Raw genomic sequence first — 19,872 nt, 5'->3', positions numbered from 1 at the left:
TGAGTCTATAGTCTATAACTATAGTTTCAGTAATATTCCATTTTCTACAGCAGAAAAATATAAAAATATGACTAGAATTCAAGCTTTCTATTTAAGAATTGTATGTTTGCACATCAAGACGTTTTGAACTCCATAGGAAAGAAACTAAACACTTTCTACCATAAACCGAAACAACAGTGATGCTCTGTCATTTGTTGAAGGTTGAAAATAAAAATGAAATTGTGCAGATCCATTTTTAGATATAAATAATGATATGTATGATGTAAAAACGGAAAGTTTTCTGGTTTCACTTGGGTTTCTTCATTGGATTTAACTGTTGTTTTATTCTGGAACACAGAAAACCTTGGTCCATTTATCAATATTTCAATCGATGTTTATTACAGTGTTGTATGTAGTACCATATAAGGTCTCAGAAACATTACTCATATTTTACCTGAATAAGATATTTATATGGACACACAATATAAAAAGGGTGTCGTGGTCCTTCATGGATGAGGTTGTATAGTGAGGACCATGAATTAACTCTGGAAATGTCATGGCTGCCTGCTGATTAGAATTTGTACTAAATGTTGACAGATTCCCCAGAGGAGGCAGCAGCTGGACATTTTAAATATAAAACCATCAGAGGAAAGGTCAGTGTGAGACTGAGTTATCAGTCATCTACAGTGTGTGTGTTTGTGTGTGTGTGTGTGTGTGTGTGTGTGTCAGGAATATCGACAGCAAGTTCAGTTCATAAATGTTGGACATGGGTTGAACTTTTCATCCTTCCTCTGGGGTAAAATTAATGTCTGAACCACACTGCCAAAAAACATTCTCAAATCATTGATGTGCAATATCCAAGAGCACATTACAACATTACTGAATGTCTTGTTTTGTCCTACCAACAGTCTATAAAAATTTTAATATTATTATTTTATTTTAATATAAAATGTTAGACCAAAATATTCAGTAAATTTTAAGCGATTTGTGTTTCATCGGTTGGTTGATAAAAAATATTTCACTATAATCTTCATTTATGTTTGCCTAAAAAACTTTTACTTTCCTAAACATACATTAAAGTAAATATGTGTATTTATATTAATATTTTACGAAAAAAAATTCCCTAATTCAAATGTATTGATATATTTGATTTATATTTAGTTAGTTATATAGTTATTTATGATAAAGTTTATGGTTAAAATATTAATCTAAACTAAATCAAGTAATTTTACTTTTACAATTAATTAGATTTGTTTATGTTGACTAATTGATTTATTGTAAAAGTATTGGAACTTACCCATAAAGCAAAGAGAAAAGAAACATTATCATTTAATCATAATTAATGATCATTTAACAAAACTTAAAGTTGCTTAAAGAACTATTTCCTTAAACAGCAGCTAAGAGTGTGAGTGTATATTTCATGGTTTTACACAGTTTTCCCAAAGCTCATGCATGAACCCAAACTGATATTAAACCTGTAAGAACATCCGTGACCTCACCTTGCTATGATTGGGATCATGAGGCATCTCCGACGTCACCATGCCATAATGGTCTAGCTGCCGGCAGGGTTTAGCCACACCCAGGATCTGCTCCAGGGAGGCGTTGGGGGGAGGGCACTGCGACAGGCCGGAGATGACCTGAGCCAAAGGGACCGAGATCTGCTCCTGCTGCTGTTTGTGGTTCATCCCCTGGAAAGATGAGACCATGGGCTCAGCCCCGAGCTGCTGCCCGCTCCTCCCGAACAAACCGCTACCGCTGATGGTGTAATCTGAGTTTTCAGTGTCAGCCATGCTATAATCCATGCATGTATCTAGTGAGGTGCTTGTCAGAGGTTTTTGGCTGTTGTCGAGGCAGGTGTTGCTGCCCAGACTCTGGCTGAATCTGTAGTCCTGCCACTGGGACTTCCCAGCTGCATGCTCTGTGCTGGGGATGCCACACAGTCCGTTGAGGTTGGATGCCTTGTGTTTGGCATGGCACTGCTGTGAGAGCTGGTTCCTCATCCTGGGCTGCTGCTGCTGCTGCTGAAGGTAGTGTTGATGTGTTTGCTGCTGATCCACCGCAGAGGCCTTACCGTTGAAAACAGTCTGTTGCGTGTTCAAGTGTACCAGCTGTATCCCTACACTGGTGACAATGCCTTGCGGCGTCCACTGGCCATTAGAAACTGATTGATTTTGCCCCGGCAGCTCTCCATTAACTATCGTGTTCGTCAAATGGTCGCTCTGCTGGCCCCAGTCATGCGTCACTTTACCTGTTCGCATGTTGAGGTGCTGCTGCATCTGCTGCGACAGCTGCACGATGGGAGCCTGCCCCACCAGGGGAGGCTTGTTATGAGGAAACTGCATTTGCAAGTTAGTGTCAGAGGTGGGATTACTCTCAGGAAGGGACAATGTTGTAACTGTGGCTGGGGCGCAACTAGGAGGCCCCTGGCCCGCGTGCAATGCCGAATCAGTCCTTCCCTCTATGGAGTCGTAGATATATGAAAGGATCTCGTCGTTCGTCAGCAGGTCGTCCAGTGTGGGCACCCGCTCAGGGTCCATCTCAATTCTGATCATCCGCTCGTCAAGCAATAGCAGCTCCAGGTCCTCAGCGCTAAGCCCCAAGCCCTCCAGAGCTCCAAACAGCTCCCCGTTCGAACAACCCCCCTCGTCTGCATCCACCAACCCCTGGCCTTCCAAGGAGAGCGAGTCCAGAGTAGCCAGCAGCGGGTCGAAGCTGGTGTTCGGCTCGGTGCTGCCTGGACCCACCACACCGTTGCTCGGCTCGTCCCAGCTCCCGTGCAAGCTGGAGGGTTCAGAGTCAGAGAAGCCCATTTGCTCTGCAAAGAAGGTGCTGTGGAACGACATCTTGGGCTCCAGGGCAGGCTGACAAACGTACACCGACTCATCCTGACTCATGAGCGCCCCCAGGAGGGAGCCAGGGTCCAGACCATCCCTTATCAGCCTGTCAGTGCGGCTCTTCTTTGATTTGCTTCCGTTTTTCTCGTGGCCTCCGTCTCCAAAGGCTGCGATGGGATGGTTGGACTGGTAGAGCAGGGCCTCACCTGTGGCATAGGTGAAGGGCAGATGCATGGAGCGCTTACGCAAGTGTTCTCCTCCCTCTTCATCCCTGTGATGACAGAAGACAGGGTTGTTATCTAGAAACTTAGCAGGGGCAATTCATTATGGGAAAACTTTCCACCTTGTGTTTGGTTCTAACCCACTTTTCACACAAGTTTACAATGTTAAGACAATAAATGTCTGCATATCAGTTCAGTCTCCCACAAACGTCCTCAGACCAGACGTATGTCCCTACATTTCCTGTCTCCTGGTGTTTTTTAGTTTGGATTTGTGTGCTATCCTCTACTTTCTATAATGTTAAATGTGTCACATTAAAACACAGATTTGAAAATGTGCTAGATAAACTCCATGTAGAAAAACTGATTAAGGCAAAGAGCAGAAGTTATTTGACCACAGAGAAACTTAGATTTTTATAAACACGTATATTATAGCATTCTTATTGTTGTTTTGTTTGTCTACTGTTACATTGTGCTGCTTTACAACACAACATGAAGGGACAGGAACATACAAGAGAGGCCTCTGGGTGGCGATGATGTAGTCCGGTTTGCTGTTCTTGTAAACCAGTCTGGCGTTAGCCTGGACCCATTTCCAGCGATTCTCCTTGGTGAGGAGCCGGAACACGGTCAGACCACTTTCTCCTGTCTTCATCACTACAAATATACAAAACAAGCACAGGTATAAGTAATAAACCCCACATAGACAATGATATAAACTCGTTAAAGCACAGTGCAGACTCATGAGCTGTTAAAAGGAAGAAATTCAACGGCCAGATGTCCTGTTAGATGACTTATTAGGTTATTTAAGGTAATTAGGAGGAGGAGGTTATTTAAGTTGACACAGTAAGCTTCTCTCTACTAGCAGGGCCATGTGGAGTCTGGAGAGAGTTGTACAAGATACTAGATGCTGGAGTTCATGAGATCACAGCAAAGCTTGATTGTGTGGGTTATGTGTTTCACCCCAGTGTGTATTTATTTTTCTGTTAGTTTGTAAGCAAGGTTAAACAAAAACAGATCAACAGGTTTCCATGGAACTTGGTGGAAGGAAATGTTTTGGGTCAGAGGACAACTCAGTACATTTTGGTGCAGATCCGCACATGGGGCAGTTCCAGGATGTTTTGCTAAATCGACGTTGATTTCTAAGAAAATAATTCTTGTATTTTGCTGAAAAATAAAAATCTGACATATTTAGAGGACTGTTACCTATAAGTGTGTGCAGTTTGGCGCTGATCTAGATAAAAATTGAAGTTTTTCAACAGAATTATGCAAAAGTAGCTGAAAAAATACCCAACGAAACCTCTCCTTCTTTAACATTTCAACTCTTCTTGGACATTTTCCCAGATTTCCGTGGTAATAATTCTTGCATCTATGAGTTTGTGTTATTTAGTGCAGATCCAAATAAAAATCCAGATCTAGTGGATTTAAATGTGATTTCTTAGAGGGGTCAGCTTTTTTAAACTGCTGTACAAATACATTTTCACTATCGAAATGGGGGCCTTACTGAGTCATTCTAGTATCATATAATTTCACTATATTACAGGGGACAAAACAGTAAGCTCTAATTGGATCATGAGCACTTTTTTTTATCTTTCTTTAAGCTTATAATTCCTGTTCTGTCATTACGTTGTTGTACGGCTGTGAGAAGAAGAAAAAGGAAGTAGAGAAGGTGACTCAGGCCATAGAGTCCCACCCTGACATGATCACATGTTCAGATCAGGTGGCTCCTCTGCGCTCGCTCCTGTATCTTGATTAAACTGCACTGATCCGTGCACGCCGGCCGCGAGAGCGCACTCAGCAACGTGTTTGACCTCCGCAATGTTTGTGTGTTTGCTGCTGCATTATGGATCATCTCTCATGCTTTGCTCATGCACTGGATTTGTGGGCCCTATCCTCTCCTCTGGCAGCTCTGCAGCTTTGCTCAATCTGTTTCGTAATCCAGCAGGATTACTTGTGAAAGCTGTCTGAACTCGCTGACCAGGTTACACCAGGCCTCCCCAACTTTGTTTGAAAACAGAACCAAACTGACAATAGAAACACGGTTCCGTCGGACAAACGAAGCAAGACTCATTAGCTCTTGTCTTCATTATCTTACAGTGGTTTTCAGACTGTGTTTAAATCAGTCAGACTGATTGTGCTGGAGCAGTTTAGAGGATCATGTTTGGCTCATGAGAGAATCATGTAAAGTCTGGTAAACTGCAACTCGTGACATGTGCGTCGATCCTCCAGAGCATTTGAGCTCATTACCTCCAGCAAGGAGTTTTCCTTTCTTTGCCGTTTGTTTATCCATCAGCAGGATTACGCAAAAACTACTTAACTGACTTTCCTAAGACTTGGTGTAGGGGTGAGATACGGGACAGAGAAGAATCGTGGCGTATCCTGGATTTACTTTCACTTTAATTAACATCACAAGGCAGAAACGTGACAGCATCCCTTTAAATGGTTTGCACTGCTCAAGGATGTTTTTTCCAAAAATGCTCTGTGACAAACTCTCTTGCATCCAATAGAAACAAAGGATCCAGCCCGGCACAGAACGCAGAAAGGAGGAAAAGCTGATATTTGTGTGTTTGTTTATCGAAGGAGAAGAAAAGGCATGAATTAAACAATTCTATCTCAAGTGTAACTTGTCTCATCTATTTATCCATGTGAAAATATGAGAAATAGAAACCAAATAGAAATTAAAATGAGGCTGAAGTGAGAATTCCACTTTGGTCTCCAGAGCTGAAGCAGAGCAAACTTTGAACAACTTCTTTGAGATATCCGCTCTCCGAGTGCCTGTCTAGTTTTACAAGTGAAATGGATCCGAAAATATCTTAATATTGTCTCCTTACATTCATTTATTGAAATTCCACATCTCTCCCTAATGTCAGCTCTTAACTGTCCAATGTCTCTGGAAAATTGAAATGATTGAAACGTGTCAGTTTAAGTGATGTTTACATTGGCAGAGTCTTGAAATAACTTTTATTTTATTTTTTATTGTGATGTCAACCACTTGACGAATTGAAGTGATTCAATATAATAATGTTATATAATGTTAGGGAGAACCAGGTCCGGGTCTAGGCAGGGGCAAGAGGGGGCCTGGCCCCCTCAAATAAATGTTGTGCCCCCTCAAACTAAATCCCAATTTATAATAATAATAATATAATAAAGCACAAGATTTGTGGCTGCCCCCTCATACATGCCTGTCTAGACCCGGCCCTGGGGAGAACTGATTATTTCTTCTTCATTTATAAGTGGTATTGATGTATGTTTGTAGCGTAACTTACTTCTGACGTGGTTTTCTGCGCAGTACAACATATCTGCTGCGTGGATGAACTGATACCCAGTTCCTCGTACCCGCAGTTCAGCCTCGGTGTACCCCAGTACTATCTTCCCCCTGTGTGTGAAAAGATAGTAATTCACTCAACATTTATTATATAGGACTGTACTGAGGAAATATTCCAAAGAACAACAACAGCAAAAGAAATTACACGTCTGGATGTAATTTATACGAATATTCTCGTGGCTTGTTAAGACTGTGAACTGAGTGTGTGTCAACTGTGTGTTGCTCGTTGGTTTCATTACTTTGCGTCACAGGCCAGAGGTGTGAAGTCCAGCTTGTGTTTGGTTCTGAAGATCATGTTCTTGGTCCTGATCTCCAGGATGGACGGAGGCTGCAGAGGAGTGGCGATGGCGAAGAGGGCGAGCTGGGGCGATGCCTTCCCTCCGTTTTCTTGTCGCTGGTTCTGACCGTGCAGAAACTTGAGCCGGCCCTGGATGTTCAACGCCTGCGGACAGGAAAGTAAGGTTAAGAAAAGCAGTTTGATAAAAAGGTGTCTTTTATACATGTATTTAACACATGTTCATATCTGAGAATGGCTTTCATTCACTTATAGATAATTAAAAGATGGCAGTTTTATAATTCCTGTAAATCAAACATGTTTGAGGACTTCCTTTGTAAGACTTTACCAAACAATCTGGAATGCCCAATTTTCCAGACCAGATTTCTCCTCCGATTCTAGATGAGGCATAAAATGTCTGCAGTCTCAGCCCAGTTTAAATCAAATGTGCTCCAAAAATTAATGGATTCTTCCTTTGGATATCTCCCACCATTGCACCAAGTTTCGATAAAACAGTCAGCAAGCAGGTACAAGTCATTAAAAAGTCAACACTGGAGTCTCACATAAAAACATCTTTACTCCTCATCTTTCCAGTTCTTTAACGTGTAACCTACCAGAAAGCCGGAGGAGTTGTCCAGCAGGCAACGAAAACGACAAACAAAGCTCCTCTCGAGGAAGGACGAGTTTTCTGGGGGAAGCTGTTCAGGTTTGTAGGTGACCAGAGACGAGCCACTGTCAGGTTCCATCTCTGTGGGAAACACGACATGAGCCACAGTCAGCTTTAACTCACAATAATTGAAAACAGCTTTATATTGGTCTGTATCTGCAACAGCAGTCGCATAAAGATGATCTAACTTTAAAGACACAGTGATTTGAGTTCAAACTGCATCTGATTTTATTCCTGAGTTACATTTCACTGTTGTTTTCATATTATCCACTGTAGAAGATGCACTGCTGCCTTGAGCTTGATCTGCCCGACACAGCGAGCAAGGACGTTTGTTGCAGTTCAAGCGGAGCCAGTGAACCCGCCCTGCGCTGTGGGAGTGGGTCACTTGTGTCACTGCTGCGGGTCTTAACCTGAACACATTGCTCAGAACCAAAGCACAGAAGTAAGCATCTTAAAACCCAAATACAGATCTGGGACCACTTCGCCTCATAAGCCACAGTGAGGATTACAGGGTCATGTGACCTGACCTGAGGATGGTGTTACAGTTTAATGCCTAAACTGTGTGTACTTAACCGTCTAATGTTGATGTCTAAATGAGTATGATCTTAAACACACACACACACACACACACACACACTTTCTTAGGGCTGCAATGGATGCAGCACACGTAGCAGGAATACAGATTTTTGGATTGGAGTGATTCTAACTTAATTAATAATAACAATGAATAATTCATTATTATTATCAATTAATAAGGTTTTACTGAAAGACTTTTAGAACACTCTTGGTTGAACTGTTGTCGATTTATAGCTTCCAAACTATATCCCAAAAGTTCAAAGTACAAGAACTTCCACGCACTAATGTTGATATTTTACCAGATCTTTCCTCTGTTAGAACCTAGCGTCCAGACTGTTCTGTGTGTACCAATGTCTACGTGTAAAACGGAGCGTTTGGGAGACAATGATGTCATAGCTTACTTTATACATTCTCTCTCTTGCTTGAGTAATGAGCATGTACCTGGAACAACAACAACAGTGCCGAATACTGTTTGGTTTGCACTGCTCGGTCTAACTACAATTTTGCAGCAAAATTTTGCCATCATTCAGACAAATATGATTTGAACTGCAATAGTTTGCTTTTCTTTGAATGGCCAAAAACGATCCTACCTTGCAAGTCCTAACGATTTAAGCCAATTTTTACATAAAATCATTTTCATTTCCGACACAGTGTCACAAGCTCCAGTCAAAAAGTGTCGAACCCTCATTGCTTAAAATTTAATTTGCAAAATGTGACTCATCATCATTTTCAAAAGACACTCATAACTCCTTGATTTGGTCCCTGTAGGACCTTACAGATTTATGGAGGTCGTGATGAAAGGCCCATGTAGGAGAAGAGAGAGAGGGATCACCTTGGGGGGAGTCCTGGGTGACGGCAGCTGCAGCCGCAGCAGGAGGATTCAAAGCCCAGTGCAGGCTTCTCCTGAGCTCCTGCTGGTCCTCTGTGTGGACCAGTTCATAAACACTCTGGTGCATGACGTCCGTCTGAGAGAAATAATGAGATGAAGAATAAGCCAATGACAAAATGAAGAAATTACAAAGGGAGAGATAAATAGGAAGAACTAGTGTGGGTATTTAATTTGTACCACCACTCATCATTGTGCACAAGTCAGTTGTAGACCGACCAGTCCAAGTGGCTCCAGGGTCTGTGAGACAAGTTTCTTAAAACATTATGCCAAAAAGTGAACGCCACTTTTGGATGGTGGTTAAAAGCCAGAGTTGATCTGTAGGGCAGAGATCTGCTGCTCAGTGCAGTTCCCTTCTGTGACGAGTGGTTTCAACTAAAGGCCAAGCTATAAATAGGTCATGTCTTCTTGCTGTTGTTTGAGCCTCTGTCTCTGCACCATGCAGGGAGTCGACCAATAGATCAAACAAGACCCCCCCGAGCTGCTCCCAGCAGATGCTGCACGCAAACCATCCATCCAGACCCAACTGTCAGCTGCAAACACTGAGCCTCAAGATGTCTAATACATCAAGTGCTTCTTTGGATGTTCACCACTCTGTGTCTATAAGCCCCAGAAAATGATAAATATGATGAGTTACAATCCTGTAACACGCTGTTGTCTTCCACTATGAGCAATACAACGAGATGCTGGAACAATAACTCAGCTGTATGATTTTAGAATGACATCCCTGGAGTAATGACGATGCAGACGTTATGTCTATGCAGGCATTGTTGAGGAGAGTGTCGTTGAGACAACTTCTGTAAGTTGAGCAAACAAAAAGAAAAAGACTTGTGTTAATAGGATACCTGGTGGAAGCCCAGGTAGTCCTGGATGGTGTGAGAGGAGTAGAAGATGGTTCCACTGCCGGTGATGACCAGGACGAAGCCGTTGAGAGCCTGTGGGTCAAACAAAGGAAAGTTTAGAAGAAGTCCATACATCACATATAGTTTTGCGGATTATTCTGAATCGTCTTCCAGTCAAAAAACTATTTGAAAGTTTTCTCTGCCACTGATACAAGCCAGGAGCACGGTAACAGTGATGGTCGCTTGCAAGACAAGAGTTTGGTCACTCCTCTCTCTGAACAGTGCTACTTCTTCAGGGCAGACTGGAAGCTGCAGCGACTCCTGGACAGTGGCAAGACAGACCAGACAGCCCGGGGCCAACTTGGCAAACTTCAGTGGAATAAAAGAAGTGTTGTTTCTGTTGCATTGGTAAGTTAACAGGTGATAATGCTAACATTGGTTATGTAGCATTGAAACGCTCAGCTCTCGTGTTCTCACTGAACTAACCTCGACATTCTCTGCAACTTAGTTTTTAAAAAACGACATTTCGATCATAATAAAAAATATAGAGGGCAGCTTGAAAATGTGTCATTTCTGATTCAGCGTTATATTTAAATCGTGGATGGTCACATAACATTTGTCACAGATGCTGCTAATATCATGGTAACATGTTTTTTATTTAAGTGCGAAAAGCCTCCACTCTGTTCTGCTGAATATGTTGTTAAGTTATTCTGTTATTTCAATTCTTCTGTACATCTCTTTTTGTAGGTTTGAGAGCCAGCGAGGAAAGGAAGGAAAATGAGGGAGCATGTTGAGTAAAATGGAGCGCACTCATTGTTTCTCTGCAAAGGGGAACAGCTGGTCCAACATTTCCTCCTCACTAAACACAAACGTGCCCTCCCCTGGTACGACAATATGTTGTACAAAAAAGGATACGACACACAACTGTCCTGTTCTGTTTGCTCTCACAAACACACAAACACTCATACAAGCCCACTCATCTGTTTGTAAATTAGTGATGACTAATGCTGGAGCAGCATTTTATTCTTTGGAAAACACACCAGTGATTCACCTTTATTACTTGTGACAATTACTCCAAATTAGAATAAGTAATTGATCATTTCCTATAATTGTGTTTTGACACAATTATCGTAACCGATCAATAACTAATACACTTTCTTTTACTACATTTAAATTTCTATGTTATGTTTGGCATTGTGGGTCAAATTCAAGATATTTTTTTTTTCTATTGGATGTGAAAATCTGTGCAGTACAGAGAAACCCTGAAGGATTGTCAACTTGTGAACTTATTGACCTTCCAGCTGAAAAGGATTTGCCGCTTTCAAGAACAGGAGCGTTGGTTTAAAACTGTTGCAATCAAAAAGGAAAATAAATCTTTCAGACAGGGCAGTTTTTGTTGTCAGAGCAGCACAATTAACCACGTTTCCTCCATTTTCAATCTGAATAATTGATTCGCCTGCAGCTCGTGTATAATTCACATGTGTCTGATGTGAAGAGCAGCAAAGAAACCGGCTCAGACTTCAGGTTCAGAAATAAACCTTTGCATTCTTCTGCCTGTGAACCGCTCGCTCGCTGTCCGTCTCCCCTTTCATCCCGAGAACTAAAAGGAGGACGAGGAGGACCAGGCCCCCTGTGGAACACGCTCCTCCTGACTGTTGCTCCAAATGAGCTTTCATTTCTCATTACTAACAAGCCGGAGAAATGAAGGCTTATCATAATAACGAAACCTTCCTGGTAGAGTCGGGAAATGGCGGCAGGCTGTTTCCTCTCCTCTCCTGGAATGCCAGTGTGATGCACATTGGGAGGAACTGGACTGGAAAATCAATGATTCCAGCAGATCCCAAAAAGATCTGGCAGCGAGCTGGCGCTCTACTCAATCACACATACAGTGCGGAGAGATCTAACCCCTCCCCGTCGTTTTCCCTGGAATGGAAAACAAGTCTATTGATCACATTTTTAAAAAAAAGCTGCACAGTGACCTGGAATTCCAGTAAAGTGTCCAGACACAGAAAAATTTCTAGTTTAAGATTTACCGTTTTATCACATTATTTAGTAAAAGGAAGTGAACAAATCTCCAAAATGCGAGCGCTGAACATCTCGAGCCAAAACCTTATGAATTAATCTTCAGCTATAAACATCAACTCTTCTGATGGTAACTGGTGTGTATTTAAACGTTCTCTAGTTTTCACACACACTCATACAGTGCATCTATAGCAGGCATTTTTTCCAAGACAGAAAATGTGACATTAAGTATTTTGCCAGGACACCTTGGAGTGAAGACTGGGATAGAACTGCCGACCCTCTGACAGAGCTTCAATTCGGACACATGAGCAACAGCGAGCTCCATAACTAGCTCACAGCTGGGGTTCATCCCAAACGTTGAGGTCCGTTCTGTGCAGACCACCCTTGTTCTTCATAACCAAACTGGGAAAATAATTTCTTCATGGATTTGATCATCATGTTGAAACAGTAAAGGACTTTCCCTTAAAGGGTTACCAAAAGTTGGAAGAACACTGATGTCTAAAAAGTCATTGCAGGCTGTGCAATAGAATATTTACCTTGACTAGAACGGGAAAGTCTAATCTAAACCTCATGAAACTGCCTCGAACCCAAATAAATAAAAAATATTCAGGTTGGTTACAAACAAGAAAATCATTGAGCAAATCAGTGACTGCATATAAGGATTGGTGTCAACTTCCTCCCGATGAGCAAAAATGAAGCTAAAACATCCTGTATACAGGTGCCGCCATATTGTGCTTTTGACATTATTTGGAGCCAGAGTCAAATAACTAATGACAACCGAATGATAAAATGTATTTAATGTGCACTTTCACTTTTTAGATGGTCCACGTCCCATCCACTAAAAAGGAGGAGGTGGGCTTTATTACCTTTACTGCAGCCAGCCAAAAGGGGGCAATAGAGACACTTTGGCTTCACTTTCTCACGTCTGTTAATGTAAATGTGAAGCTATTGTTAGCTTAGCATGCAAAATGGGAAGAGCGTGGGAAAGAGCTCGCCGTAAATTGATCGCTGCAGCAAAACTTTTACTTTGAAAGCGAGCTGCCTCTGTTTCCCACCCCTGATTTCCTTGTTAAATTTACATTGTACAAATTGGAATAAGAAACAAGTTGAATCTGAGTTAAGCTGAATTGGATTGGACGACATTCACTCACTTCTGTTCACAAAAGACAATGAAATTATTAAATACCCCCAAATCTGGTATTTATCAATACACAACTGTAAATTAATTATAGACTACGTCATAACAACGACAACATTTTGGTGTGTTGGTCTGTAGGGCGATCCTAGGAACCAGTCACACCCGATATTTAGGTTCAGACTAAAATGAAAATTCTGAAGGTTTGAACAAGGCAGATAAAGCACCCTCACTTCTGAATAGTATGTTTCACAACGTCAAACTATTCCTGTAATACGGAACCATTACTGACAGGCGAAACTAGATAAAACAGATAAAACGCAATGTGATCAACACCCGAGTTGAGGAACAACGAGCAGAAATATGTGTTCAGATCAATCCACGTTTACAGAGTTGTTTTTGAAGGAGGGATCCTGAGCACATAACTGTTAAGTCGGTTGTGTTGAGTTGTAGGTACGAGCTTCATCCACCAGTTCAGCTGCAGACTAGTTTGACGGTGCACTGATGTTTGATGAGAGCCCAGCAGACAGTGCCAGACGTATTGAGTGGTAAGCTGCCTTGAGCCTGTGATCCTCTGTCATTGGCCTAAATAGATTTTGGCCACTTGTGAGGATGCAAGTGCTGACCAGACACACAAATCAGAGCACTTGCTCGTCCACGATCACTGACCAGTTGTGACCTTTAATTAGATGATAAAGATAAAAACAGATGTAAATGGAAAAAAATAATAAATGCAGTTTGAACACTGACCTGCAGCAACAGCTCTCCTTCAGGGATCTTTTTCTCCACCACTGCGGCTGTTTTACTGTCGTCATCATTCACACCAGCTGGAGTCGCTCCGTTCCGACTGTTCAGGGCCACTGTGGGGGGGGGGGGGGGGGGGACACAGGGGGAGGTGGGGGAAGAAAGGCAAGCTTTAGTCCTGTGATAATGTTTACAAAGCACTGCTGTGACTGTCAGTTGGTCTTATGCCTGGTACGATGCTGCGTGCATGTGCTCCCAGCTCATTAAACATTCATAACGGGAAATATAAAAATCTGACTTCACATAAATCAGACATTTTATTTTGTCTCATTTGTTTATATCACAGTTGTTATGGCCTCAGCACTTCAGTGATACAATTAGTATTGAAAACAAAATCTCACTTTTGTTATTTCAGTTTCTGAAGAGGCATATATATATATATTAGACTTTAACATCCCACACACACTGTGTTAATTATATTATACAATATTTCATTTTGATAAATTAATTGATAAATGTTCGGAGTCTATGACAAAAATGAATAATTCAGGACTTTTACTAATTTCATTAAATTGGCTCATTAACATGATTATTAATGAATGATGTTGATCCTGTTTCTAAATGGCACACTTCTGTTTAGGATCTCAAAGACCCACAGCTGTGAAATCTGGGTAAATTTCATCTGTTATCGTTGTTGACTCTACTTTTTCTTGCAGTGAATCTAGAAGAGTGCATTATTTGGATTTCTGCAATCAGAGTTTTATAATAGTTTGTTCATTGGATGAGCTCTCTGAGGTGATATATCAACATTAAGATGTTTTGACAAACAAAATAACAGTATATATTTGCAAGTGCATGATCCACAGTATATTTTTCACCTGTGATGGGAATTTTAATTCCCTGGTGAGGAAATAGACCATCAGACTGAGTGATTAATTCTTAATGGTCAAGAAAACAATTTACAGTGAATAGAGTTGAATACAAACAGAGTTTCTGAGCAAACACTTGGCCAAGTGGGACAGAGCTGTCAACACCACTGCAGGTATTGAAGGTGTGACGATTTGGATGAGAGGAAGGCTTAAATACACAATCTGACGTCACAACATCATCTTCCCATATCACGCGGAACATCACAAGTTCAGTGGTTGGAACCTATCAGAGAAGAGGCAACAGTCATCCTCCTCTCCTGAGGGAATAGACATTTGGAACATCAAATAGTATCAAGTTCATCCATGGCCAAACAAACAGACATCTACTGGTATCAGGCTGACGCAAACATTACTTAGATTTTATAGCGGTGTTCTTTAGGTCATTCCACCTGTACTTTGAGCATAGTTTATGTGAACAACATGTTATTGTAACATTTCAGAAGAGAACAGTTAGATTTAATAATTTCTGTGACAACACCAAATGTGCTCTTTAACCTGAAGACCAGAGATATCCGACAGTTCTGTGAACCAGAAGCCTCGTACACACATGCTATAAATGTGTGTTTTTTTGTGATCTAATCTTCTCAAAGTTCAGATCAGATATAGATCCGATCACGCCAAGTGTACACAGTCTTTCAACAGTGTGAACGTGAATCCGTCTACCTATGAAGGACGTCCTCTGACTTGCTGCAGTTTCACTAAGAATGAAACTTATTTTTTCCTCTTCTCCTTGATTTGTTTGTAGCCCCCGGAAAAATATCAACACTGATAATCACATAATGATCAACTCTTAAAATATCAAAATCATTCTACACAGCGCAACTGCACGAACATAGCTTGGTCTTCATGAACAGAAATGACGTATGTGTTTGTTTGTATAGAGTGAGGAGATGAGGTTCTATCACAACAGGCATGTTGGGCCACATCTTAATGACAGGTTTGAACAGGGCCCGAGATTTTGTTGATTAAGCTTTGAGCAGAATAGGAATTTCCAGGAATTCAAGTAGATCTGAGTGTAAACACAATTTTCAAAATAAACAAGATCGAAAAAGCTGCTAGAAATTTCAGAGCGATTTAAATTCAAGACTTTTAAAATACCATCATGGATGAAATTGTATTTCTATGTCAAATACGACACATGTGTAGGAAGATCGGTCCCAGGATTACTAAGTAATTATCTTAGCAGAGAATCAACATCACGTTATCCCTCAGACAGAGACAGTATCAGAGTCTTTACGTTACACAAACCCAGAGAACGGATCAATAAGTGTTTGCAGCAAATCAGTTATCAGTTCCTCATTGATCTTATTTGTAGTTGTATAACAACCTGTTAATATCTGTATCACTGAGAAAGAACTACAACACACAAACACATTAGCCACTATGAATGACGCCAGAATATTTATCTTGAAACCCAATTTAAGCATGTAGGTGGCATTAAAGGATCGTTAACATAAATAAGGGCTATATACTTAAGGCCATCTTAACGAGGCCTTAAATTCAGATTATAAAACTTTATATTTATATTTAGACTTTTTAAGACCCACTGGAATCCCTCAACTCCCTGAGTTTGTGGACCCTTTGATCACTAGAGGCGCTGTAGAGTGATCCTTAGCAGCAGGTAGCTGTATTGTTCCTATCAATTGTTTTGAATGACTCTTTAAGGTCCTCATTCTAATTTTGTTTTGGTCCTCTCATTTCCTTGCACATATTGTCATATTTATTTTAAGCTTCTTATAAGCTGCATCAGAGATATTCAGTATTTTGACTCAGGTCCTATCTTGCAAATTATTTTGAAGGAGATTCATTTTGTGGCATTTAAAGACTGTGACGTGGACCAGATCATCATGACTTTGTCAAAGACTTTTTGAAAGATTTCAGCTATACACAAGGTGTTTAATTGGATTTAACACGATTTAATTTATTCTTCCTCCTTCTCTAATAGAATTAAATCCTTGAGCCTCGTCCTTTAAGGAAGACTTTATCCTTAACTAATGATTCCTTAACTTGTTTGTTTTTCTACAAAGTCTGGATTCTGTTCCAAGAATCAGGCTTACCCAGCTATCTGGACTTTACTGAGAAACGTTTTTTGCCAACCCAGTGCATTCCATAAATGTAATAATAACAACAGTAATAACAATAATAATATTAATAATAAAACTAAATGTAACAATAAACATTATTTATATCACACTTTTCTTAACAATGTTACAAAGTGCTTTACAACAAAAAGTAAAACCAGACGAGGCATTTTACTGAAGGACTGTGGCCACCAAAGAGACAAAGCTGCTAATGTCGTAATTCATATCCTCTAAACTGTTTTGTCTCTTAAACTATATTTGTCACAACAACATTACAAAAAAAAAAAAACACACAACACAAGCAGAAAGTCTAGTGACAGGGTTAATCTGAAAAGTGGCTGAAAAAGTATCCAAGTGCAGTTTAGTTTAACTCCAACAAGGAGCGGTTTCATCTGCACATCTTTGTTGCTCAGCAGGATGACACAAAAACTACTGGACATATTTTCATGAAACTTGGTGGAAGGATGTTACATGAGGCAGGGAAGAACTCATTCAATTTTGGCTTGGATCTGGTTCAGGGGTCGGATCCAGGAATGTTTCCTTTAAAGTTGTGAGATACAACCATTTTTCAAAGTCTTCCTTGATTCCTCAGAGAATAATTCAAAGATCTTGATGAAAGAAATCAGGCAAAAGGAGAAGACTCATATTAATGATCATGTGTTATCTGTTGCAGATCCAAATACAAACCAGGATCTAGTGAATTTAGATGTGGAGGTTCATTCTAGTTAATTCTATTTTGTGTTGAGTGATCTCTACTTTTGCAGCCATTTGCGCTTTTGTGTTAGTAGTTTTGCAGAGGTCGTAGTAAGGAATGGACTTAATGTAAACAGCAATAAGAATTTCCTGAAAGTTATTCATTGGTTATTTTTGAGTGATCGACTACTTGAAAATAACGGATGATCTAATTCATCACGCAAACAATCACAGTTTCTGTTCATTTTCTGTGAGTGAGGTTCAGCAGTTAGACTTTGAGTTGACCTGATGAAGTATTTCAATTGGTTGAAGGCATCGCTGTCGCCTGGCAACTGCTAATCAACATTTTTGCCTGTAAATATCAATAAAATTTATAACGGCTCATTAGCTGATTGATGATATAAAATGCGTCGTTAGCCGCAGCTAATATTATCATCAGTGATGTCATGAGAAAGAGAGCAATGGTCAAGCACATTAATCTCTGACCCCAGTAGAACCACGGTGCTCTGACCCACGATGACCTCTGACCCTGGAGGTGATGGTTGACATGATTGGGTGACTGGGTTCTGGGTCAGTTCTTTTGTTGTCTGCAATGCGGGTTAACAAGGAGTCCATCGGAGGGGCGGGGCCGGGCCAGGCGTGTCAGCGCAGACACTGGATAGCATATGGGCTTTGTGCGGCGAGTCCGACGTGACTCGTACCTTCACACGAGACGCAGCTTTGGTCGGACACCCCTGACCTTATTCCCATAAAGACATCTCGGATCGACTTTTGGAGAGGCCCTTGAGAACGGAGTGTGATATAATCCAACACACTGGCGAGGAGATGGCGTGGGTAGTGCCTAGCATATGTCAGACATGCAGGATTGTCATGTTCTTGACCCCAAAAAAATGCAGGTGCTGCTCAGAGCTGATAGAAGGGCAAAAAGGAAACGGCTCTAACGGATCTCTGCAAAAAAAGGCCTAAATAAACAGGATAAACTCACGGCCAACGACTTTATAATATAAACAGAATGTTCTTGGTTCAGGTTTGGATGCTTTGTTTCGTGTCATCCCTCCTTCATCCCTTTGTTTATCTCCGTGATTAACTCAAAAATGATTTACATACAAAAATCCTAGTGGTGAACAATTAGTCGGTTAGCTTGTGAATGAAACTAATCAAAAAGATAATATTTAAAATTGGCCATTTATCAAGATTTATGCACTGATTCCAGTTGATTAAATGATGGAGTTTGCTGGTTTTCTTGGTTTTCTCTATTACATTTATTATATATGATTGTGAGTTGAATAGTTTTTAATTGTTCAAATTGGATAAACAACTTGTATTTAAAGATATCATCTTGGCTCAGGAAAATTGTAGATATATTTTTGTAGTATTTTTGTATAGTTAGAAAAGCAAATAAATAAAATCTGAATACTGGGAATAAATATTTGAGAATTGATTGAAGTATTATTAATTCATAATATGTTTGTTTGCACATTATCTTCAATCCTAGACAGGTTATGTCCAGATTAATGAAAACTTTATATAAAAATAAAAGCGAAATGTATAAGGCCATTTTCAAAATGCTATTATGACAATCACTGGTGATTACATTGTCTTTTGTGCATCAACGTGTTAACTTTTATCTAAAACAACATTTTTATCTAGTACTTTCTTCCATCATCATCCCAATGTCTTGACGTATGGAAGTAATCGTGTTGTGAAAATAACAAAACAGTATTATTTTTGTCGCCTCGTGATCATTAAAACAACATTTGTGAGGCTCTGGAGAGACACTGAGCAGGAACTGATACGAAGCAGATGCAGCTTCTCACAAACACGTATCTGTAATTTAATCCCTATGGACGCCTTTAACGTTGTTGTTGACAAACACAAACTCAGTATCAGTCACTACAGGAACATTGTGGGATGAATTTAAAACCTGCACAACTCCCAGTCGACAAACCAGAACAACTGCTTCATTTGACACTTTCTGTGCAATCCTGTTCACATTGTAAATATTATTTATGTGGGTTCTTTTGTAAATGTCTCTTTATCATTTATATATTGCGCATTTACGTTTTTATAACTTTTTGCAGTATTCCTGTAACGCTGTAACTTTCCCCAATGCGGTGCTAATAAACTGAGGATTTTCTTAATTCGTCTGTTTACAGCTAAAACAACACAGTCAGTCTCTGTCATTTTTAGATCAACAGCAAAAATCACCGTTTTGTATTTCACCATGTAATTACTACTTTCTGATCACGAGAAAACTAGGTTGCAATTTTAAGATTGTATCAATTGTATATAAGTATTGCACCATGTAAGTGGCTTTGCCAACTTGTGTGTTTCTAAATGTGTGTGTGTGTTAGTGTGTGTGTGTGTGTGTGTGTGCGCGCATGTCTAGCTATTGTTACGAGGGCCAATTGGGATTCAATCATTGGGAGGAGAATTTGGCTGTTCGAGGGTTAAGACTTGGTTTTCGGGTTAGAATTAGGTTTAGGCTAGGGTAAGGGTAGAGAGCCAAGTGTGTGTTTGTGTGTGTTTGTGTGTGTGTTGTGGCTGCTGTGTGTTTTAACTTTGTATCTTTACGCATCAGAAACCACAGGTACGCCGCAGCAGCAGCAGCAGCGTCAGTAGCATAATCCAGCAAGAAAAAGTGGGCCAACACAAAGCCTCTTGAACGGC

At 40.5% G+C, this 19,872-nt stretch overlaps 1 protein-coding gene across 1 annotated transcript in view; it reads right to left on the bottom strand.

The window, feature by feature from the left end:
* Nucleotides 1–19,872, bottom strand: part of LOC133021707 (aryl hydrocarbon receptor-like) — a 43,615-nt gene that overhangs the window by 4,673 nt on the left and 19,070 nt on the right. The window contains exons 3-10 of the mRNA XM_061088669.1: nucleotides 13,506–13,615; nucleotides 9,602–9,691; nucleotides 8,703–8,835; nucleotides 7,242–7,375; nucleotides 6,593–6,795; nucleotides 6,295–6,404; nucleotides 3,544–3,685; nucleotides 1,479–3,084 (exon numbers count right to left, since the gene is read on the bottom strand). Coding sequence (XP_060944652.1) covers nucleotides 1,479–3,084; nucleotides 3,544–3,685; nucleotides 6,295–6,404; nucleotides 6,593–6,795; nucleotides 7,242–7,375; nucleotides 8,703–8,835; nucleotides 9,602–9,691; nucleotides 13,506–13,615 — 2,528 coding nt within the window. The remainder of the gene's footprint in view (nucleotides 1–1,478; nucleotides 3,085–3,543; nucleotides 3,686–6,294; nucleotides 6,405–6,592; nucleotides 6,796–7,241; nucleotides 7,376–8,702; nucleotides 8,836–9,601; nucleotides 9,692–13,505; nucleotides 13,616–19,872) is intronic.

This window comes from Limanda limanda, chromosome 16 (assembly GCF_963576545.1).
Source record: "Limanda limanda chromosome 16, fLimLim1.1, whole genome shotgun sequence".
NCBI lineage: Eukaryota > Metazoa > Chordata > Actinopteri > Pleuronectiformes > Pleuronectidae > Limanda > Limanda limanda.
This window is presented reverse-complemented; position numbering and strand designations above follow the sequence as displayed.